This window comes from Heloderma suspectum, chromosome 5, assembly GCF_057233095.1.
Source record: "Heloderma suspectum isolate Gila_16-S chromosome 5, 16-S_ref, whole genome shotgun sequence".
Classification (NCBI taxonomy): domain Eukaryota; kingdom Metazoa; phylum Chordata; class Lepidosauria; order Squamata; family Helodermatidae; genus Heloderma; species Heloderma suspectum.
In genome coordinates this window covers 209,537,520-209,561,929 of record NC_139462.1, presented here as the reverse complement: position 1 = coordinate 209,561,929, position 24,410 = coordinate 209,537,520, and the positions used below count along the sequence as shown (strand labels likewise).

The window sequence follows — 24,410 nt, the reverse complement described above, 5'->3', positions numbered from 1 at the left end:
AGTTCATCATTTAAGAAGAATGGGCCTGTTATCTGTTCTAGTATTGTTTTTACAAACAAGGAGAGGTAGATTATTCATTTGCAGAGCCTTTGTAATTTTACTATAGCCGGTTTAAGTGCAAGTGTTAAGCAAGGCCCAAGGATGCTGTCAGAGCAAAAGGAAACATTACTACAGTCACCCAACAGGAAATCCTCTCCAGCTTTAGTTTATGACAACCGTGAAGCATCAGCATGTGCTCTGTATCATTGTGTCTTTCTGTTCATTAAATGTGTAGCATGCTGCAACACCTGTTTTTTTTTTTTAAAACAGAGCCCACAGTTTTCATTGGGACTGCAGTGTTCAGGGAGGGGAGGCTTAACCCAATCCCTCCCTTCCCAGCTGCAATGCCGTTCCCATCAGGCATAGGAATCCGGTCTGTAGTAGAGAATATGGGCTATGAGGAAATGCAAGAAAGAGGGCAGTTTCACATAACTGGCAAATGATATAGTCAAAATGAAGGGGGGGGGGAGGAGAAAGAAACAGAGCTGCTATCCCCTTGTACTGAGTAATAGAAAAGAAATAAATCAAGTTCCCCAAATGTAATTTACATCCCCAACACATTTAAAGTAGTAACCCTCTCCCCAGCACTCAAGCCCTAGAGTACTCAATAACATTTCTACAGGCAACTAGCACCAAGTGGAGCTCACTATCAAGTGCTTGTAGAAGTTATGAGAAATATCTTGTAGCTTAAACTGGCAGAAGACTACAAGGGAATTACCTGTATGATGCAGACTTCTTTTTAAAATAAATATTATTTACAAAAATCATTGAACAGACAGTGGAACTTATGAGAGCTGATTTAAGATCTTTGTATTACAATTCTGGAGGCTGCTTCTGAAACCTAGAAGACACTAGATATGTCTTCTAAAATTACTTCAAAACATGCACCATTATTTTTTAAACTTTTTAGCTGGGTCAGATGTTCAAACAAACACCAAACACTACAAAGTTTAACCAACATGGTTCTATTTAAAAACTAGTTTCAACCATGGCACTCAGTGACAGCAATACAATACTTTTTTCACAAAATGGTGTATATAAAAATATGCCATAAATTCATTTGTAAACTAGTATTCTAATACACGTATGTAATGACAACATACTTTTTATATAACTCTTTCCTGAGATATTTCGGGTGGTTTTCGTTTTATTGTGTTAGATGCGTCATCTTTGATCACTTTAAAATACTGGTGCAAGTGGGATACTACCAAAATCACACATTTAAAGTAATTAATTCGAATAGTGGGCAGAAGAGCAGCTCTTACACATGTTGCATTTTGAGAACATGGAACACACACTGCCTTAAACATTTGACTCTTTCAGGTTAAGAAAAAAAAGACACCTGAAGTTTCAACTAAGAATCTACAAAAATGCAGCAAAGTGTTTCAGGAATGTTAGAGGCTGGAGTAGAAGACAAATGATACAAAGGAAAAGTCATAATTCTTGACTAGACATTGCCTGCAGAAGCATCTGTACATGCTGTAGCCAGTTCACAGTTTCAATATTGACACTAGTCTGTCTTGGAAGAGCAAATGTCTTTTAAGGTTTCTAGCTCTTCTATAAGTTTCTTGTTTTGAACTTCTAACATCGCAACACGACTCTCCAGGCATTTCACATATTCTTTCTTCCGCCGTCGACATTCTTTTGCAGCTTCCCTGAAAAAAGCAGAAGTAAAAAGGGCAAACAAAACACTTTTTGGCATGCTACTGGACTGGGGGTGGGAGCAGGAGAGAAATGCTGTGACAAAGGTCAATTTAATATGGAGACTGTGATGCTCTCTTTTAGAACAACGCCCAAACATTTAGAAAACACCTAAGAAAAACCAGGATCGCAGGGGCCACACTTTGTCCCTTCCTCAACGCTCACATGGCAATCTGTAGAATTGCTTCATCTCATGCCTTGATTAACGTTCATAGTAAAAAGGTCCATGGCCAAGTGCTATTTACTCTGCTTTATGGCAATAAAGATCTTTGAGGGCCTTGAGTTCCTCAATTAGAGTCTTGTTTTGATTTTCAAGCACAGCCACACGATTTTCGAGACATTTGACATATTCCTTCTTCTTCCTGCGACATTCACGGGCAGCTTCCCTGGAACCAACACAAGGCAAATGACTACAGAAGCAGCTACAACACAATGAAAACCTGGAGAAATAAGATAACCTCCAACACCAGCAACGCTGAAATGAACTGACCAAGTGCCAAATCAGTAAGCCAATACACCAACAACAACACAGATTCAGCTCACAATGATCAACAGACAATGCAGAAGAACAGATGAAGCATGATGAGAGACACAGCATCAGCTTAGCATATGTGTGAGAAAATTATTGTAACACAGACAAGTTTTATCAGATGTTAGCAAAGCACCACTAGGTACCTCAAAAACGTGCATTAAAATATCAGCACAGTATTGAAAACTTCCCTCATCATCTGTTCCCATAACATCAGATATTTACATGACTAAACAGGTAGCTGAAGCATCATAGCCTATGTCTGAAAAATGTTATAAAACCAACTGTCTGCAAGAATAAAATACTAAGTTCTCTCTTCAGATTGAAGTCTAGATACCAGTTTGAAATTCTGCCCAAACCCCCAGATTTTTATAAAAATGAGAAGTCAAATTCGATTACAAAATCTTTAAAATGGATTATTGTTTATACTTGAATAATTGTTTATACTTTGGATGTGAAGTTTTAAAATTATAATTAAAGACGAAGAAGCAGCCAGTGAGGTGAACTGACATGATTGCCTTCTCCACCTGCTGCTGCCCGTAAATGGCTGCATTTACCTCAAACTAAGACCTTTACGGCCGCAAATGGCATCCTGGACGCCATTTGCGTCCGCAGTCAGTCCCCTTCAGTCAGCGATACAGCATGGCAGCCGTATCGCTGGCAATCCGGAGCTGGAGGATCCGGCTGAAGAGGATTCCGCAGGGAGGCGGAGGTAAGTGTTCCATTCCACCATAGAATCCAGCCTCATTGGAGTCCGTGGCGGAGTTCTCCGCCATCCCTAACTGTACCTTAGCCCTCTAACATAGGACAGCAATAGCCCTGCCCCCAGTTGCACTGGTGCTGTTGCACACATATCCTGCTTGTGGTTTGCTGATTGACAGCTGGTTGGCCACTGTGTGAACAGAATGCTGGACTAGTTGGACCCTTGGTCTGATCCAGCAGGGCTCTTCTTATGTTCATTATATGGAATAATGAGGAGGAGAGTGTGTGGCTTATCTGGTTTCCTAGTCAATTCATGCGTGAGGTGAGACTTCAACTGGAGTTTTCTCAGCTATAACTCAACCCCCTAGTCATTTCAATACACCAGCTACAGCTAAACTATGGAAACCATACTCAGAGTGCAGTCCTATGGGATTACCACTCTATAGACGTCCTAAGAAGTGTGATGCTGGATCAGACCAAGGGTCCATCTAATCCAGCATTCTGTTTACACAGTGGCCAATTAGCTGTCGACCAGGAAACCACAAGCAGGACATGAGTGCAACAGCACCCTCCCACCTAGACTCCCCAGCAACTGGTGTACATAGACATACTGTCTCTGGTGCTGGAGGTAGCAAATAGCCTTCAAGGCTAGTAGCCATTGATAGACTTCTCCAGGAATCTGTCTAAGCACCTTTTAAAGCCATCCAAGTTGGTGTCCATCACTACATCTTGTGGTAGCGAATTCCATAATTTAACTATGTGCTATGTGAAGAAGGACTTCCTTTAATCTGTCCTGAATCTCCCACCAATCAGCTTCATGGGATGACCTTGGGTTCTAGTATTATGCGAGAGGGAGAAAAAGTCTCCATGTCCACATTCTCCACACCATGCATAATTTTGTACACCTCCATCATGTCTCCCCTTACCCTCCTTTTTTCCAAGCTAAAGAAGCCCAGCTATTGTAACCTTCCCTCATAGGGGAGATGCTCCAGCCCCTTGATCATTTCAGTTACCCTTTTCTGCAGTTTTTCCAGCTCTACAGTATCCTTTTTTAGGTGTGGCAATGAGAACTATAGGAAGAGCTAACATGTTAAAAAAAAAAACCAACACGTGTTGTGTGTTATTGACAATGGACACTAAACTGAACCTGAAGAGAGAAGAACTAGAGAAAGAATATCTGAACTTCTAAGACATGACTTTTTTCTGGATGTGCAATTTAAAACAAATGGCATGAGAAAAAGCAATACCATGAATGCAGTGAGCAACAGCAAGGTTAGTTACAAGGGATACAACTTTTCCCTGCAAAGCACATGCTAACAATATTGATTAATATTGGTGATGGAAATGCATCAGCACCAAAAAGAAAGCACACAGGAAGTAAAAACAAGCAAAAGATTAATCTGCACAACAAAGAACATCCACCAAGCAAAGCAAAAAATGAAGCCTACAAATAACACACAAATTCCAACAAATATATCTACCACAAAAAGTGATATTCCACAGCAAATTTATGAAATCAGCTGTCGGAAAATTAACAGAGCAGCCCTAAAAGTAGTACAAAATTCACCCTTCTTTTACTTCATTGTAATTACTTCAGATACTTCATTGCAATTGCCGGCATCAAGACAGAATTCCTATCTAAACAGTGGCAATAAAAGAAATTTAGCAAATATAATTTTATGTGCATTTTGTATAGTTCTATTTTATGCAGATTTATATAAAACGTAATACTCTTTTACCTACAGATGTTTCAGTGTGAGTGATCGCTGCATTCCTATCACAACAGAAGTTTCTAGGGAGAAAGCTCTATGGAACACTCAAGAATACCTATTGCCCAAAGCCACCTAAACTCCACACAGGGGGGGAAAAAAGGTAGCCTAACCTTGCTGTTATTTTCCAAGTTATTTAATAGAATCATACAATAGTAGGATTGGAAGGGGCCTATAAGACCATCAAGTCCAACCTCCTGCTCAATGCAGGAATCTAAGTCAAAGCATTTCATGATAAGTAGTGCCATCTCTCCATCTGCCTGGCAATTGAGGCACTTATTTTATACTTTTATCAGGATGGTGAACTTGAATTTGGATCTTATCACTAAGTACTGGTAAACCTATATGGACTAGGTTAGCCATTTTTCCTAATTGGCATCACTTTCATGCAGCAGAAGCTGCTACAGTTTCAAATCAGATACCACTCTAAATGGTGATGGTTGGGCTTTTGGGCCTTCTGACAATCATTGTTCTAAAGGCTAAAGAGTCAGGAATGCAACTGTACACTAGCCAACAGTGCTCTCAACACATGGCTGAAGTGATAATTAGCCACTGGTCATCATTAGTGCAGAGAGGAGGCATTGCTCTCTTCCTCAGCAATTACATGAAAAGATGCACGGTCTTATATGTGAGAACCCATTTAACCATTTACCTTTGGAAGAGTCTTTTCAGTAACAATACTTAAGTCCCCACTGCCACCCTGCCAATCTTTCATGGCATTTGCTTTTGGAAGCATTCTAATCGTTACTTTTTCTTAAAATAATGGTACCTATTTTTCATAAGCCTTAGCTCTCTTTTACGTGTTGCTTCTTCTGCGAGCTGCTGTGGGCTATGCAATGTTCCTGGGGATGCTGCCATGACTACCCCTTGAGGTAAGGCTGTGGTTGGAGTTCGGATCTGGTAAGTTGGCATGTCACCCGTAGCAGCTGTAATTTTAAAAGAAAAAAGCAGGGATAGTTTTAATACAAAAGAAAGTGACATCGTTTATAATCAAACCTTAAACTGACCAATTTATGTTCCAGTTCCATGCTTTCAACATGCTATTTCCAGATGCCAGGAACAGAATAATTCCACTCTGCAACATGTGATTCAGATGAGAACGTTTATCTTACCAAGTGTGTTCTTTCAACCCAGCATGAAATCCCACAGTCATTTATTGTAATGCAAACCCTAACTAGAAGCATATCCACTGGGAACCTTCTTTTAAAGTACAAAAGATCTGACCTAAACTATGGAAGGAGGCAATGAGGTAAAGCTACAAAACCTACACATTTCAGTTAAGCAGTGAAAACTGCATACATCTGTACATAATAGCTCATGATCAAAACAGCGTTCTCTCTGATTTTAGCAGAACACACCTTTGAAGACATATTCTTCCTTCTCTCAGGAAAGAAGGAACGTCTGTTCTAAGATGGCACCTACCACCTAAAGGTTTTGTAAGTAGTTTTAGGAATAATAATTTACAATATGCTGCCTGATTAATTAGGAATACTGTTTTAATGGTTCAAGAAGGGTTTTATATGGTTAATCTAATCAACTAGTCAACTAAACAATCTAGCTCTACTAATATCTTAGTAGAAACCTTTGTTGACTGCTTCCAAATACTGTTAAGAGTTGAAATGCCCTATCTATGCTTCTGTGGACTTCATTCTGTTTAGCAAAAACAAGCCTCAGCACAAATGATGGTGCCATTTGTTAACGCATCACTTTCATTTTAGGCTTCAAAGAACAGAAATTTACTTGCAGGAATAGCGATAGGGAAAAAGACCTATACATGAGATGCCGGGGATTGAACCTGGGATCTTCTCCATGCAAAACATGTGCTCTACCACTGAGCTATGGCCCTTCCCTGTATTGTTCTCCTTCACAATTAATTGTTTTGATTAAAGCCCAACTTTTACTTTCTGTATGTATGCTTTGTCTGCATGCCCCTCTATAAGAGAACCCTGGGTTTGAGAGTCAGGCAGCTTGAGGTCCCCAGATTATGCCATTGTTTCCAACCCATACTTCCTGTAAACCATGAGGAGACAGTAGGAAATGACCCCTTGGCCTGGCATTTAAATTGGGAACTGATGCTACAGAAGCTTTTCCTGTTCTGGTAAAGGTCTTTGCCACAGCATCACAGCTGGATGCAGTTCTTGAAACATCGGACACTGGATTTTAACAGTGATAAAGAAGCCTTTCTAAATGCACCTCTAGTGCTCACCTACTAGAAACTTCATTTAGCACAAGTAATATTTCTCCACATGATAAAGTGTTGAGACTTTACCAGAACAGATATATGTTCTGTATAGTACTTAGTAGACTGTTGATGCAATTCAAATGATAAGCAATAGCAACAATAGCAAGAGAAATTGCACAGGAACCTATCCATATTACCCAAGAAAAGGCTAAGTGGCAACCTTGCAGGAATGGCCTCCACAATGTACCAAACTGAATACAGCCTGCTGACAATGGTGGCCTAACAAGTGCTAAGCAACTCTCCATTCTTCTAGTCCTAGACAGGCACCAAAAACAGGTTTCTCAAGCCCCTACTGGGTCACCGTGCTACCTTCCCCATTGTGGCACTCTCAGACTCTTTCTTTGGGATCCACAATTCCCCAATGCCCCTACTGTTTTTAAAACTAATGTTGTTGTTGTTTATTCGGTCAGTTGCTTCCGACTCTTCGTGACTTCATGGACCAGCCCACGCCAGAGCTTCCTGTCGGCCATCGCCAGCCCCAGCTCCCCCAAGGTCGAGTCCGTCACCTCCAGAATATCATCCATCCATCTTGCCCTTGGTCGGCCCCTCTTCCTTTTGCCTTCCACTTTCCCTAACATCAGCATCTTCTCCAGGGTGTAAACGTCTTCTGATTTCCTGGCTGTAGTCAGCATCTGCAGTAATCTTTGCGTCTAGAAATACAAAGTCTGTCACTGCCTCCACGTTTTCTCCATTTGCCAGTTATCAATCAAGCTGGTTGCCATAATCTTGGTGTTTTTGAGGTTTAACTGCAACCCAGCTTTTGCACTTTCTTCTTTCACGTTCATCATGAGGTTCCTCAGCTCCTCCTCGCTTTCAGCCATTAAAGTGATATCATCTGCATATCGGAGATTATTAATGTTTCTTCCAGCGATTTTAACTCCAGCCTTGGCTTCATCAAGCCCAGCACGTCGCATGATGTGTTCTGCGTACAGGTTGAATAGGTAGGGTGAGAGTATACAACCCTGCCGTACTCCTTTCCCAATCTTAAACCAGTCCGTTGTTCCGTGGTCTGTTCTTACCGTTGCTACTTGGTCGTTATACAGATTCCTCAGGAGGCAGACAAGATGACTTGGTATCCCCATACCACCAAGAACTTGCCACAATTTGTGATGATCCACACAGTCAAAGGCTTTAGAATAGTCAATAAAACAGAAATAGATGTTTTTCTGAAACTCCCTGGCTTTCTCCATTATCCAGCGGATACTGGCAATTTGGTCTCTAGTTCCTCTGCCTTTTCTAAACCCAGCTTGTACATCTGCCAATTCTCATTTCATGAATTGCTGGAGCAATAAAAACATTTTTAAGAATTAAAATCTCATTATTGCTATTGCCACCATCTGGGGGAAGAGGGACATGTTGCAAAGCACAGGCCTCTAGCCACCCACCATCTTTATTTTCCCATAATGCCTCTGGGCACACCACATTCCTAGTCAATGAAGATGGTGGGCAGCTCAAGCCTTGAATCATTCTCAGTTGCCTACAAAAATGCTTTAAAAAGGAAAGGAAAAGGGACCCTGTCACCACCACTATCTGGTAAGTTGGGGAGGGCAGTGGACAGCGACTGGGGCTGAGACAAGGATGGTGTTGGGGAAGGACATGTATGATGGATTAATGGGCTGCATGTTTATGTGTATGAGAGGTGTGTGTATGAGAAAGGGAGCGGTGGGAGAAAGTTTTGGCGAGGGTAAAGATCCAGAGAAAGAAAGAGTGTGCATGTGTATTTGGATGATGATCTTGGGGGAGAGAGAGAGAAAGAAAGAAATGGGGAGGAAGCTGAGAGTTGGTTGAGAGGGTAAATGAGTGGACTGAGAGTTTGAACAGGAATTAGTTTGGGTAATGAAATTGCTTTGGGGATTATCTTCTTTTTATTCAGTTACTTAAGCAAGTTGCTTGTCCTTTAGCCTCACCAGTTTGCCATCTGTGAAATGGGTGATTGGTGACTGGCTGCACCTATCACAGCAGGCATTTTATGAATCAGCATGTCCTGCATGGCAACATTTTCTCACAGCCCACAGTTTCTCAAAATTTCTAATGTGCCCACTGGCCCAAAAGGGTTGGAGACCTCCACTATATATAGCTAATAGGCTGCCTTCACCTTGCTGGGTCACATGTTCTGCAGGCCTATTCTAGGACGTACTAGCAGTCATTAACTCCAGAGAATTCTGGAATTTTTATGGATTCGATATAAGGCATTCATTCTTCAACTGGAAGAAAGCTCTGGTTGCAGGGTCCCACTTGGGCCTACAATGGTTTGTCTATCCAGATAAATGGATGACCTCTCCATCTATCATGTCCAGATTACAAAAAGTGTGATGGGTTGCCAGCTTGGTAGAACTGCTTGGGCTGAACCTCGCTGCTGCTGACCATAGTTAATATCTAAATGCAAGAAAATATCAAAATGAATGTTTTCTTTCTTCCTTGAACCATACAATCCCCAAGAGCAGCTAGATAAACCCTGCAATCTCTGGACATGGTTGCTACTGCTGAATCGTTTCCAAATAAAACATTGCCTCTTATTATTCTTTATAAAGTATGCCCAGATGCCATTAGATTAGATAGATTTACCAATATCATCAATATTAGCAATAACTATGAGAATTATTGTTGTTATAATTAAAGAGAAGGGGTCAAGACAGGGTGGCATTCAACTTGTTATTCACTTCCAGTTAAATTTCTAAACATTAAATTTCACTTGCTCTTGATGCTCCTGCACATCACCAGTGTAGTGTATGCTACGGTAGCACACAAAGTAACAGCAAACCATTCTTTCAAATGAAAAGGACGGTGGGGGAAAACCAGGTCCATGCAGAACTCATGATGTCTCGTGGATTTCCATCCTCTTCAGAGGAACTAAAAGCACAATGAGACTGCAGTCTGGTAGCTTTACACAGGTAAAGTTAAAGTTTAGAGAGTGCTATTCTTCCTCTACCCCTACAACATAGTACAAAGCTTCCATACAGTTCAACATTAAAAAATAAAATATTGACCAATAATGCTTCACATTATTGTATGATTAAAAACTGCTTTCTAGCAGCAAACAAAAAGGCAAAAGGTGAAATAAAGTAAACAGATGGAGTTCCTGAAATGTTTACATTGCACAACCTTAGCTGAGATTCAGTTAGCACAAACAAGTGGAGGAACAGCCATTGTCGTTCCAATAGCCCTTACTGCAACATGAAACCTATTTTTCACTTAGCATGGTCTGATCTAATTAAACCTGTATAATACCTCCTGTACTCCATCTCAAGTTTGTTATGGTCTGGAGACCTTTAGGCTTTCCCATCATGCTTTTCCAACTCTCTCCCCCTACCCCTGCCAGCCCTTTTCTATTGTTTTGCTTAACATCCAGCCTTTAAGACGAATTCGGAAGAACTTGAAAACTCACTATGTTGTGACATTTTAATTGACTCTAATAGAAGTATTACCCTACTATGGCTTTTAGATTTTTTTTCCCATAATGAGCCAACATGGCTATCTACAACATTTATGTTTTGGTTTTGGTTTTCCTGTAGAAACTGACTTGGGGGGGGGGGGGGGGGCTAATGAATTCAGGCTTCATGTTCTACCTAAATCATATTTTATACAATGACAGGAGTATCAGCCAGGGTATCAGACTGCTGATTTAATAAAATCTGCTGAGTACCGGAGAGCAGAACCAGACCTACTACATAATAGGAAGAAGAGCTTTGCCCCCTAACCACCCTCCCCCACCTTCTAAAACATGTGCCTTACCAGAAGGAATATAAACTTTACTCAAGTCTGTTGCACAGCTCCTAGTTCTTTGCTCACATGAGCTTCAGATCTTTAAATATGGCTAAGAAAAGATATTGCTGGATGCACAATAAACAAAACACACAAACCAGATTTATTTAGTTCGAGAGACAGAGAGCAGGCTGCTGAACACTGTAAAAAGTGCTAGTACTAGATGAAGCAGAAAGGAACTGACTAAATCACAGCATGACTTGCAGCTGACGTCAATGTGTATGCTGTTTGTGGAGTTTAAGTTTTCCAGCTTCGCTACTGAAACACAGTTCCAGGAAATCTAATGACGTCAGCCTTTTGAACTCGATTAGCTGTGGAACAGACCATTTTTAAGTATAGGAGGCATAAAATAATAAATCATAAATCAAAGGATTATTAGAACATTCACAGGTCCCTCGGTTTTGTTTCTGCTCTTTATAGCTGTCCGAAATGAATGCTACAGGACTGATACACAGCCAAACAGAAAGCACACCCTGGAACTATACTTCAGCTGCTAGAAGCAGAAAAAGCACTCTTTCATGCACTTCCAAACAATTTTAAAAAAGCAAAGGAGACAGGCTGCTTGTTTTCATTGCTAAAGAAAAGGAATACTTCAGTGTTCAAGTTAGCGATGGAAAGCACAAATATGTAACTTTTAAGAATATATAATCAGTTCATCATAAAATGCTGCATCAGCTAAGGAAATATTAAAACAGTTTGCAATATAGTATAAATATTAAAAAATGCTTGGCAACTAAGTGCTAAACAACCAGCAACGTTGTTGCTGGATGTTCTAGAAAAACAATGAAGTTGTGATTTTGCTTGCAATTAGGCTGCTTAAATCCCACAGAAGTAAATGGGATTTAAGCAGCCTAGCTGTAAACAGGACTACAGCCTAAATTTCCTCTTTTGCAAAGAAGCTTAGAAAATTGCCTACCGGTTTCATCTCTTGTTACAGCCATGACCAGCGTCTGCTCAAAGACTTCTCCTCTGCCACCAGCTGAATATGAAATGTTCCAAACAAGCAAGCATGTGCAGGATTACAAGCTTCAGCACTGACATCATAATGACCTCACTAGCCTACCCCGTCATTAATGTGCTTTCTCACTGGAACAGCTTGTTGAAACAGGAACCCAGGAAAAACCTTTGCTAACAAACAATCGTTTCAGCTTTTTATATATCCTAGCTTTGCTCTCCGTCCAATACACACACACACACACACACACACACACGGAGTCAGCTATAAATCAAGCTCCACAGACGCATTTGTAGCAGAGGGGAGAGGCTATTTCAGTGCCAATGCTTTTCAAAATAAATGGTCTGAAAATGTGTACTTTAGACAATAATGCAAACCAACATTAATAGGCATTCAGGGCTGACGAGCAAGGGTCGAACAGTTTTGTATCCTTTTTATTTCTGTGCCATATTATACTATTTAAAGAAAATAAGAGTCAGACCAAATGACAGCATCCTCTTCCTCACAGTGGCCAACCTGATGCCTATAGGAAGCCCACAAGCATGATATGAGGGAAACAGCTGTCTCCTGGATGTTCCCCAGAGGTATGCTGCTATATAGCGCTACTATGACTGGTAGGCATTGATTGCTTACCACTACCCCCATTTTTTTTATTATACAAACCCTTCCTCACCTCTCACAAATATTTTGTTGGTGGGATGGGATACTTCTTATCTCACACACATCTGTTTACTTCACAACCCCATAGACATGTCACAATTCTCTCCCCCTCCTTATGCACAGACCTTCCAGCTTGCATGCACTTGTAGGGGTACACAACTGTAACAAATTCAGTATTTAAAACTATGTAGCTTCATTATGGATCTCTCAGGATTCTTTGCTCCAAAAAATCAGTATAGGGAGACCGTTCCAGAATGTTAGGGGTTATAAAACTCTCTCCCTATACACACACACACACACACACACCTCCTACATAACCCTAATCAACCACTCAAATACACTTTTTGTAACTACAGTTCCATAAAACCTCCAGTGCATTCACACTGGCACTTAATTGCAGATTTAATGCCAGAACTACTGGTGGATGTGCTGTTATTGTTGGGTGTTTCACACATGACCAGTAGCAATTCCATTGTGGTGTAGTGCTTAGACTGTTACTGGGACTCAGGAGATCTGGGTTCTAGTTCACACTCAGCCATGAAGCTCACTGGGTGACTTTGGGCCAGTCAATGGCTCTCAGCCTAACCTACCTCACAAGTTTGTTGTGAGAATAAAATTGAGAGGACGAGGACTATGTAAGCCAACTTGGGTTCCTTACAAGAGGAAAAAAGGAAGAGAATAATGATAACGATAATAATAACAACAACAATAATAACAATAACAATAATATCAGTTTTAAAGTACTGAAGATTTAAGAGTAGTTTATCTCCGTTTCCCCAAACTGTTTGCAAACAGCTCCTAAGTCGTGTATGTATGTATGTATTTATTTCGTGTCTATACCACCCAATAGCTGAAGCTCTCTGGGTGGTTCACAAAAATTAAAACCACAGAGTCCAGCATAAAACACCAGAAAATATTAAAGCTTAAAACCGCAATATAGTACAACCAGAATAAAACCTAGCAGCAATGCAGAGATTTAAAATACAGATTTAAAACACCAGAGCTAAAAGATTAGGAAGCTAAAAAACAGAGCAAGCAATCCTATGGCCGCGAGACAGCACCTAGATGGCCATAGCATATCTGGTTTTCCAGGAACCGACCTCAGAGCCCATGCTCTGAGGTCAGTTCCCGGAGAACTGACCTCCCCTCATTTCTGTGCTGTCTCAGAGTCAGCGCAGAACAACCCCGTCCTCTGCGCTTGCAAGAGGAGCATGCAGCGGCTGAAAAGGGGCATGTCTGGGGGCGTTCTGGGGTGGGGAGGGCAGAAATGCCTGTACAACACATCCAATGTGTCATACAGCAGCCTCCTCCTCCGCTTGGCCCTCCCGCAGCTAGACAGCCGCAATCGGCTGTCTAGCCAAAAATGCAGGGCAGGAGAAGCGCAGAAGGAACAATCCCCTCCATGCTTCTCCTGCCCTGTACTGGATAGGCAGTCGCCTCTGAGTTCAGAGGCAGCAGTCTATCTAGATAGGATTGCGCCCTAAAATACTGGGAGTATAAAGAAGGTCTTCACCTGGTACCAGAAGGAGTACAATGTAGGTGCCATGTGAGCCTCTCTAGGGAGCTCATTCTACAGCTGGAGTGCACAGCAGAAAAGGCCCTCTTCCTGGTAGCTGCCTCACTTCCCTTGGCAGGAGCTCCCGGAGAAAGGCTCCTGAGGATGGTCTTAGGGTCTGGGCAGGCACATATGAGAGGAGGCGATCCTTCAGATAACCTGGCCCCAAGCCGTTTAGGGCTTTGAATGTTAATACCAGCACTTTGAATTGGGCCCGGAAATGGACTGGCAGCCAGTGCAGCTGGAAAAGTACCGGCATAATGTGATCTCATTGGCCAGTCCCTGTTAACAAGCTTGCTGCCCTATTTTGCACTAGTTGAAGTTTCCGGACCATTTTCAAAGGCAGCCTCACATGTAACGCATTGCAGTAACCCAAAAGAGAGGTTATCAGAGTATAAATAACTGTAGCTAGGCTCTCTCTTATTTTCTTTATTAGATTTCTTAGCCGCCCATCTGGCCAGCTATCCGGCCACTCTAGGCAGCGTACAATACTAATAACAACACGAAATACAACTTATTTACATAATCAACTGAACAAAACAACGTAACAAAACAACAAAACTAAAAAAAAAAACACCCCTAACCCACCCCAAATGCCCGCCTGAACAGCCAGGTTTTTAAAGCCCAGTGGAAGCTCATCAAAGCTCATCTCTGTCCAGATAAGGGTGTAGTTGGTATATCAGCCTAAGCTGATCAAAAGTGCTCCATGCCACTAGTTCACCTGTGCCTCAAGTGACAGTTCTGGGGCCAACAGCACCCCCAAACTAGGAACCTGATCCATTAGGGGGAGTGCAACCCCCTCCAAAACAGGTTGAACATCACCTAGCCAGGTAGACAAACTACTTCTACACAAACTACACCCTAGGCAGAAATTGGAAAGACTGCCTGATTCAAAAGCGTGTTGTTCATGCTCAAGAGAATATGGGACAGCCACTATTTTTCTTTTCAAGGCCAAACTGGACATGATAGTAAACATGGCCACCAAAAATGGCAGCCATGTGTCTAGCTGCCCCTTCCCTCATTTAATGAAGTCATATTATACCACAATGTCCTGTCTCAGCCAATTATATCAAGCGTAGGTGAGGAAACAGAATGTTGTGAAGTCACAACACCGGGTAAGGTCTACAAGATGTTATGGAGTGGACGTTGCCGATAACGTTATGGAGTGCAGCAGCCACATATTTACCATCATGTCAAATTACCTCAGCATGTGGCCAAAGCAGGAAGCAACCAAAGTAGCTTAGTTTACTTTTAAGTGTAGAGGCCAACACAAAGGGTACAAAAGGGAAGTACTCTAGTGCTGAATTTATTGTGGGAGATGTCCCTGCTTTGTCGTGTAAATTTCCTCCCAGATGTATCTTCAGAGACCAGTCATATCCTCTGTCTCAGCCTCCCTTCTTTCTGCTTATTCAGCTTAGATAATTCAGACTCCTTGGATAAAATAAGTTGCTAGCTGCGGTGGCTTAGTGGTTAAGACGATGAACTGCAGACCGGAAGGTCAGCAGGACAGCAGTTCGAGACCCGAGTGCCGCGTGACGGAGTGAGCTCCCGTCTTCAGTCCCAGTTCCTGCCAACCTAGCAGTTCGAAAGCAAGAAATTGCAAGTAGATAAACAGGTACCGCTTCGGCAGGAAAGGTAACAGCGTTCCATGCACCTCGGTGTTCAGTCATGCCAGCCACATGACCACGGAAGCATCTTCGGACAGCGCTGGCTCTTCGGCTTAGAATTGGAGATGAGCACCACACCCTAGAGTCGGACACGACTGGTTGGGGACACCTTTACCTTTTAGTCCTTTTGATAACTGCAGTTGCTTTGCACTGAGTTGGCTCCAGTTAAACCACTTCTTCCGGAAACTGGTAACCTCCAGTATAATCCTACACAAATCTACTCAGAAGAAAGTTCCACTGAATTCAATGGGGCTTACTCCCACATAAATCGGCACAGGTTTGCAGACTAAATGAAATAAAAATATTCTACAGACTGGACTACAAGTTCCAAGCACAGAGTTATTAAAATGTCTCTGTCCCTGATGGAGACAGTATGCAAAATAATTCTAGAAGTACATTTGTTGTTGTTTTCTGTGGCTTCACACTAGTTTAGGATCATCTTGCACTTAGCTGATCAATAACTCCAGAATACCAGAGCTTTTTCCTCAAGGATTCATTAGGCGTTGAGGAGGACTCCTCAGTGGCCTGCTGTGACAATTTGCCTAGGCAGTTTGCCGATGAAGTTGCTCACAACTGCTTCAACTTCAAAATAATGGTTGTAGCAGCTCTTAATGATGTACCTCTGGCATCTGATTGTCCAGCTGTGTTGGACAGGTTTCAATTTGTACAGCTCGAGGTTGTGGACAAGATCCTTGGTAGTGTGAGATCCACCACTTGTGAGATTGATCCTTGCTGTTCTTGGCTGACTAAAGCAGCCAAAGGGTGACTTAGTCAAATGGGGTGAAGAGAGTGGTGAACGCCTCCTTAGAGGATGATGTAGTTCCATTCAGCCTTAAGATGGCTGCAGTAAGATCTTTATTGAAAAAATCCTCTCTGGATCCCACCATGTTGGATAATTTTCAACCACTCTCAAATCTGCCATTTCTAGGCAAAGTACTTGAGTGCATAGTGGCATCTCTGCTCCAGGGATTCTTGAAAGAAATGGCTTAGCTAGACCTATTTCAGTTCAGTTTCAGTCCTGCTTTTGGATGATATGCGACAAGAACGAGATGGGGAGAACGACCCTCTTTGTTCTGCTGGACCTCTCAGCTATGTTTAACACCATGGACCATGCTATCCTCCTAGACCAGGGGTCCCCAACCTTTTTGGAAATGTGAGCACATTTGAGAAACTGCTGTGGGCATCATCACAAAATGGCTTCCTCTGAGGATGTGGCTAGTCAAATAATGGCTGCTGTGGGGGCCTGGCTAGTCAAAATTGAGTTAAAGGGGGTGGGGAAAGAAATAGTGAGAGGGAGGCTGGGAGGAGGAAACAACGAGGCAAAGGGTAGAGAAAGAGCAAGACTAGAGGCTGGGAGGGGGAGAAATGTGAGCTAAAGAGGTGGGGTGGAAATAGCAAGGCTGGAGGCAGGGGAAAATAGCAAGGCAAAGGGGTAGATGGGAGAGAAAGAACAACACTAGAGGCTAGAAAGGGAGAGACAGAAGACTGCCCCCAACATTTTTCAAGGTTTTTCTTTAAACTATTTTTTTTAAGGGAGGGGAGAGCTTCGTGGGCGCTGCTAAAAGTCCCTGCAGGTTTTATGGCATCTGCAGGCACCACACTGGGGACCTCTGTCCTAGACCACCTGGTGACAATCAGTCTGGGAAGCACCATTCTGCAGTAGTTCTGGTCCCTCCTTGGGGCCGGTTCCAGAATATGATGTTTGGAAACTCCTGTTCAATGCCTTGCCCATTGATGTATAGCATTCCTTAGGGATCAATTCAGTTCTGTCCCCCATGTTATTTACCATCTTCATGGAACTACTGAAAGAGGTCAGAGGGTTTGGGTACATTTTCACCAATATGCAGATGATACATAACTCTACTTCTGTTTTTCATCTAATAACAACAAAGCTGTTAGAGTTCTACACCAGTACCTGGAGGTGGGAATGGGCTGGATGAGAACAACAAATTGAACCATAATGCAAACAGGACGGATGTACACTGAATCAGGAGGGAGATGGACTCTGGGATAGGGCAACCTTTGGGGGGATTGTACTCTCCTTGAAAAATCAGGTTCGCAGTTTGGGGTTGCTCCTAGATTTGCATCTGAATGAGCAGGTAGTAGCAGTGGCCATTTCAATAGCGGCACCCTGTTTATGGAACATCTCCAGGAGGCACCAACATTAGTGTCCTGCAGGCATCTAGTTAATAAGACCTTTTCATTCTCCAAGGCTTTTAACTGAGTGACTGTGATTTTACTGCTTTTAAGAAATTAGTGTTTATTGTTTTCATTAGACAGTTATTTGTACGCCACTTAACATATTTTTAAACAGAGAAACTGGGTTTAAAACAGACACAGATTTAAACGCATTTATTCAGTTTAAAAGTAAACGTAAAACAAAGAACATACCTTGGACAACAACCTGACTCCCAGGAACAAAGAACTGTTGTGTGCCATCAGGTGTTTGAGCTGCATATTGTACAATGGTAGCACCAGGCTGAGGAGCTCCTGAATTTGTCATTGTTAATGTCTGCAACCCCTGAACGCCATCAGATGCTGGATTAGAGATCTGGATTGCTCCACCCTGGGCTATAGCAACTTAACAAAAACAATAGATATATTAGACAGCAGCAACAAGAGCGTTTGAAAACAGCTCTAATCCAGTAATTCTCAAACTGTGTACTGGGACACATGTTCCTTGGGCCTGGTTTGCACATAGTGGCTATCGATGGGTTGTTTAAACCACAAGTAGTTGTGACTGTGTGAAAGCTAGCTGGCTTATTTGCTGTGACGTCTGAACCTAGCACTCTGGGTTGTTGAGGGAGAAACAACCGAGAGTTTTAATCCATGGTATGTTGTTGGATTAAAACTCTGGGCAACAACTCAAGAGTTCCGGGTTCGGATGTCACAGTTGTTTTGCAAAGCAGTAGTGAGCGGGCAGGAGGCAGTACACTTGCTCACTTGCTCCTGTGTGCTCATGACTAACCCATGGTTTAAACAACCCATGGGAGTTGTGATGTGTGAACCGGGACAGTAGAGAACTGCTACGGTATTGTAAGAAATTGGGTGTAGGAGCAAAGGAAGCCTCCAAAGTTAACTCAGAAAAATCAGAGTATCTCGATGATTGGAAACACTGCTCTGGTATGTACCACCACTTTTACAATTAGAAGACAATCTAGTGCACCTCAGGATTGTTCTGAGGCAATGACATCTTAAAAATAAAATATGAATAGTGGTAGACAGTAGGGCAACATTTCCCAACCTTCTGAGAATTAAGCAAAATTTGAGTCTAATCTGTGGAGTAGTTATTCTGGGAGTTTTCCAATATATAGAATGCCCTGCTAGTTGTACTGGTCTCTTCTTTCTTTCTTACATTTATTAATTCCCTATCAACAAAGTCCTCAGGCAACACAGAAATTAAATTGAACATAACCTAAAAAAGTAATACAAATAATACAAAATACCATGAAGCAATACTACACCAGCACAGATAATAAAAAAAACTTAAGTAGTCTGTAGGTTAGAGTGGAATTTCCTCATCATAAAAGGTGGGAACACCTATAACATTGTCAGCCATAGGAATTTTTACTGATAGCCTGGACAGCATGAATACTTTTTCTGCTACAGAAGATTTGGGGGCCAGAACAAGATAGGATGAACAAGACTGAGCCACTGTGGTTATGCATGCCTGTCAACATGTGTGAAGAAGAAAAAAGATTTATATGTCAAAGACGGAAGGAGAGAAAAGTCTTCAAATATGGTTCAGGAATCATACCTTTCCACCCAGGAATTACCTAATGGAGTCCTACCCAAGACTGGAATTTCCTAAATCATTTGGAATAAAAACTCTGGATTATCTGCATACTTGAGTGAGCCAAAGCCACAGAAATGTCAGCATTCCTACCAGAGCCTTCAATATGTAACACAGAGGCTTGATTCAGACTTGTTCTTACATTTGCTAAAGGCTTTTCAATCCAGTGGAGGCTCCCACTGGCAGAAGCAGGGGGTGGAGAAGACAATTCCACCAGTTCCTCCTGGAACCCCTCATGATACCTTTCACACTGTTCCAGAGGGACCCCCAACCCTCCAGAGCAGATTTGCAGAGGAAAATCTGTGAAAATTGCCTCCCTTCCTTCTGCCAACAGCAGCATCCCATGAGCCAAGTTCCATTCACGGGTTCTTTGGATCCAAGCCAGTTTTTCTTTTATTAAATGTAGGCTCTCTTTAAAAAAATAGCAATTATTAATTATTCCTATGCAAAGATGTTTGAGATACGACATACACACACACCTGACAGACACATTCACACCCTAAATAGGAGGACTATGCAGGTAGTATAATGAGAGATTCTGGGTTCCTGATTACACAGAATATGCTTTATGTACATAGGCTGTACACCCCTGGTCTTCACTACAAGGCCTGCGGGCCTCTGGCTGCTCGCTAAAGCTCCAGTGGAGGCGGAGCAGGAGGAGCAAAGTATGGCGTGCTCCCCCCGCCCCCCGTGAGAAGAACCTGCCACCACCACACTCCCTTCTTTGTAGGAGGGGGTGTCTCTGGAGATCACCCACAGTACAGGCGATCTCCAGGGGCACCACTCCTCCCACAGTGCCTGAATTTACAGAAGAACCCCTCAGAGCCAGGCATTTGGGCGTGGCCACCTCTCTGAATTGCCATGCCAGCTATTGTAATTTTAAAAAACTGGGAGTCTATGAATTAGTTTAAAATATAAGCCAAAAGCCAGAAGAACACAGATTTTAAAACATTAAGCAAAACCTAAGCAAACAGAATGGGAAAACAAGTTTTAATTTTAGAGAGTTCATTTTTTGCAAAATGCTTCTTTAAAAAATATCCTAGTGTGGGTTGGAGAAGAGAGGACCAAAATTATTTTCAAGGTGAAATGTTAGCTGTACAGTAAGTCTCGTGAAAACATCATGTGTCCAGAAAAACAATTGTTTATACAAGGATCAAATGGGATCTCATTCAAGAGGAGAGCCTTTTTGATGAGGAATGTATAGCTCTCAAATACTATGGGGAGTGTTACTAAGGTAACCACTTTGAGTCTGTTGCAAAAGGCAGGATAAAAATACCTCAAATATAATCAATCAATCGCATTTTGGAGGAAATTTTAATTGTGCTTCTAATGATAAACTATGAAAAACCTTTCCAAAAGGCAAGTGCCCCAGAAACACTTACATTATCTAACAGTACAATTAAATGCATGCCTACTCAGAAGTAGGTGTGTACAGGATTGTACTGTAAACCTTGTAGATCTGAGGACAAATAATTTAAATTTGTCCCAATTTAAAAGTTTACACTTTTTATTCTCTAGTTTGGGTCTCATACTCCAGCTTAGATATAGACCCTGGTTCACACGTAACTACAACCCAGAGTATGGGCTGAGTATGTGTTGAATATGGGTTATTGCTGAATTGTGGGTTGTCGTTGCAAACCCTGCACTATGGTTTAACTATGGGTTGTTAACCATGAACAACCCAGAGCTCACAACCCACAACAAACCATGGGTTCTCTTTCTTGGTTTTTTGTGGTTAACAACCCATAGTTAAACCATAGTGCACCATTTGCATGTAATGACAACCCATGATTCAACAACAACCCATAAATCAATGACAACCCATACTTAGGGTTGTTATTACATGTGAACCTCTTCACTTCTAAGCTATTAGCAAACAAACACATACAGTTCAACATAAATCAAGATGTAGACTGATGCTAGAACATGGGTGGTGAATGTGTGATTCTCCAGATGTTGATGTACTCAAACCCCCATCAGGACCTGCCACCAAGGAAAATGATCAAGCACGATGGGAGTTGGAGTCCAACAACATCTGGAGGGCCACAGGGTCCCCCATTCCCATGCTAGATCAAGCATATGCTAACAGTATTCTTGAAACTGGCTTTTATTTTATTTATTTATTAAGTACTTTTGGATCTCATCTTTCTTCTCTCATGGAACTCAAAAGAGTTCATGGGGTTCTCCATCTGTTTGATTATAAAGCAATCCAGCTGTAAGCACTTTGAAAACAATGCAGTGATTATTCGAAGCCAACATGGATTAGGCTAGAACAAATCCTGCCAGATGAATCTGATCTCATTTTCTGATCAAGTAACCTCCCTTGTGGACTGTGGGAACACTGTAGACATCATATACCTCGACTTCAGCAAAGCTTTCGACGAAGTGCCCCATGGTACCCTGATGAGCAAACTAGTGCAAAGTGGGCTAGATGAAACAACAATCCGGTGGATCCATAGTTGGCTACAGAATCAGACTCAAAGAGTGCTTATCAATGGGACCTTCTCAAGCTGGGGAGAGGTAACGAGTGCGGTACCACAGGGCTCAGTCCTGGGCCCAGTGCTCTTCAACATTTATATTAATGACTTGGAGGAGGAGGTGCAGGGAATGCTGATCAAATTTGCAGATGACACAAAATTGGGCGGGATAGCTAATACTTTGGAAGACAGAAACAAAATTCAGAGTAATCTTGATGGACTGGAGCGCTGGTGTCAGGGTTGGAACTGAGCCCATAGAGCCCCAAAGCAGCTCTGATTCTGAGGAGGAGCTACAACCTGTGGGAGAGGAGCCCGCTCATCTCTCAGAGGCGCAGCTGCAGGGAGAGGCCCCCTCTGCTCGCATTCCTGAGAGAGAGAGTGACCCTGGCAGCGAACAAGCAGGAGATCAGTTGTTGCTAGATGCAAGGCGCCGGCGCAGAGAGAGGCGCAAAGTGGAGGGAGCCGAGAGGAGGCACGCAGCCTGCTTGGCACTACAGCAATGGCTGTGCACCGATGCCCCATGGGTAAGGGGGGGAGCCTCCCCTCCTAGCACATCAGTTTCAGGGCTTTCCCACCCTTCTCCTTCAAACAGGGACCAACTGCATACCTGGAGCTTAGGTTACTCTGTTAAGATACCCTTTGCAGTTCCTTGCTTAGTCGCTGGCAATTAGCATCTGAAAGAGTAATTAAGTTGTAAAGGAATAAAGCCTTGGAAAGAATCCCTTTTGTCTGCGTCCTGTTTTGGCTACTGGAGGGGACTACAAGAGGCAGCTAGGGTGCTCCTGACAGCTGGGCAGAAAACAACAGAATGACATTTAATAGGGATAAATGCCAAGTTCTGAACCTAGGAAAAAGAAACCAAATGCACAGTTATAAGATGGGGGATACGTGGCTCAACACTACAAGCGAGAAGGATCTTGGAATTGTTGTCGATCACAAGCTGAATATGAGCCAACAATTTCATGTGGCTGCAAAAAAGGCAAATGCTATTTTGGGCTGCATTAATAGAAGCATAGCTTCCAAATCCTGGGAAGTACTAGTTCCCCTCTACTCAGCACTGGTTAGGCCTCATCTGGAGTACTGTGTCCAGTTCTGGGCACCACATTTTAAGAAGGATGCATACAAACTGGAGAGGGTTCAGAGGAGGGCAACAAAGATGATGAGGGGACTAAAACAAAGCCCTATGAAGACAGACTGAAAGAACTGGGCATATTTAGCCTTGAGAAGAGAAGACCGAGGGGAGATATGATAGTGCTCTTCAAGGAAGGCCAGGATCTTTTCTTGATCATCCCAGAGTGCAGGATATGGAATAATGGGCTCAAGTTACAGGAAGCTATATTCTGGCTGAACATCAGGAAAAACTTCCTGACTTGTTAGAGCAATATAACAATGGAACCAATTCTCTAGGGAGGTGGTGGGCTCTCCCACACTGGAGGCATTCAAGACGAGGCTGCACAGCCATCTGTCAGGGATGCTCTGACTTGGATTCCTGCACTGAGTAGGGGGTTGGACTCGATGGCCTTGTAGGCCCCTTCCAGCTCTACTATTCTGTGATTCTATGATTCTCAAAAGGACTCCAATCCAGACCCTAAACAGACTCTCACCTGTTTAGCTTTAGCCAGGTGACAGCACCATGTGTGCTCAGACCATGCTCTCGAGTCGAATCCTTAAGCATTAAAGGGCTATTTGAATACTACAGAAAAAATACTGACTGAGTCAAGTCAAGGATGAAATACCAGTTTTGAAAGTAATATCACCCTAGATATAAACTTTCAAATGGTGTAGTGCTTAGAGTGTGGGACCGGGACTCGGGAGACCTGGGTTCTAGTCCCCACTTCGCCATAATGCTCATTGGGTGACTTTGGGCCAGTCACTGACTAACCTACCTCACAGGGTTGTTTTGATGATAAAATGGAGAGGAGAAGGACTATGTAAGCCACCTCAGGTTCTTTGCGAGAGGAAAATAGGCAGGATATAAATGTAATAATGATGATGATGATAATTTAATGCTATGTGGAGGAAACTTTATCAATTCAGCCTTGCACAGAAGACAGCACAACATAGGAACATACGAAGCTGCTTTATACTAGCCAGACCATTGGGGCCCAGTACTGTCAATACTGACTGACAGTGGCTCTCTAGGATTTCAGGAAAAATCCTTCCTAGCCCTACTGGGAGGTGCCGGGGATTGGACCTGGGACCATCGGCATGCAAAACAGGTGCTCTATCAAAGAGAAGAATAAATAAATAATCTCTGAACTAAACTAGGGGTGGGGGCAAGAACCAGCTGTTATCTCCTGACAGTACATTGTCTGACTTGTTACACACTGGCCAGGTTTGGAATCAGCGGGGAAAAGAAACCACGATTGTTTCTTTTCCCCACCCAGCACATCCCGCTCACGTGCCTGCCATTTCCCTAATTACCCTCACCACAGTACGGGTTGCCATGTCATCCAAATCCAGTGAGGTACACAGTGGGGTGGCTTCCAAACCACTCCACAGCCTATGGCTTGTTGTAGGGGTTACAGGGTGGTTTCGAAGCCACCACCGCCATGCATC

At 42.7% G+C, this 24,410-nt stretch overlaps 1 protein-coding gene across 4 annotated transcripts in view; it reads right to left on the bottom strand.

Annotated features, from left to right (window-relative positions):
- Positions 1–269: 269 nt before the first annotated feature.
- CREM (cAMP responsive element modulator) overlaps positions 270–24,410 on the bottom strand; it is a 40,259-nt gene continuing 16,118 nt past the window's right edge. For 2 of the 4 annotated variants that reach the window (XM_084859219.1, XM_084859217.1), the window contains exons 6-8: positions 17,973–18,161; positions 5,510–5,666; positions 270–2,126 (exon numbers count right to left, since the gene is read on the bottom strand). In XM_084859219.1, the coding sequence (XP_084715345.1) occupies positions 1,982–2,126; positions 5,510–5,666; positions 17,973–18,161 (491 nt within the window). In that variant the 3' untranslated portion in view covers positions 270–1,981. The remainder of the gene's footprint in view (positions 2,127–5,509; positions 5,667–17,972; positions 18,162–24,410) is intronic. The other 2 variants (XM_084859220.1, XM_084859218.1) reach the window with 1 other exon arrangement.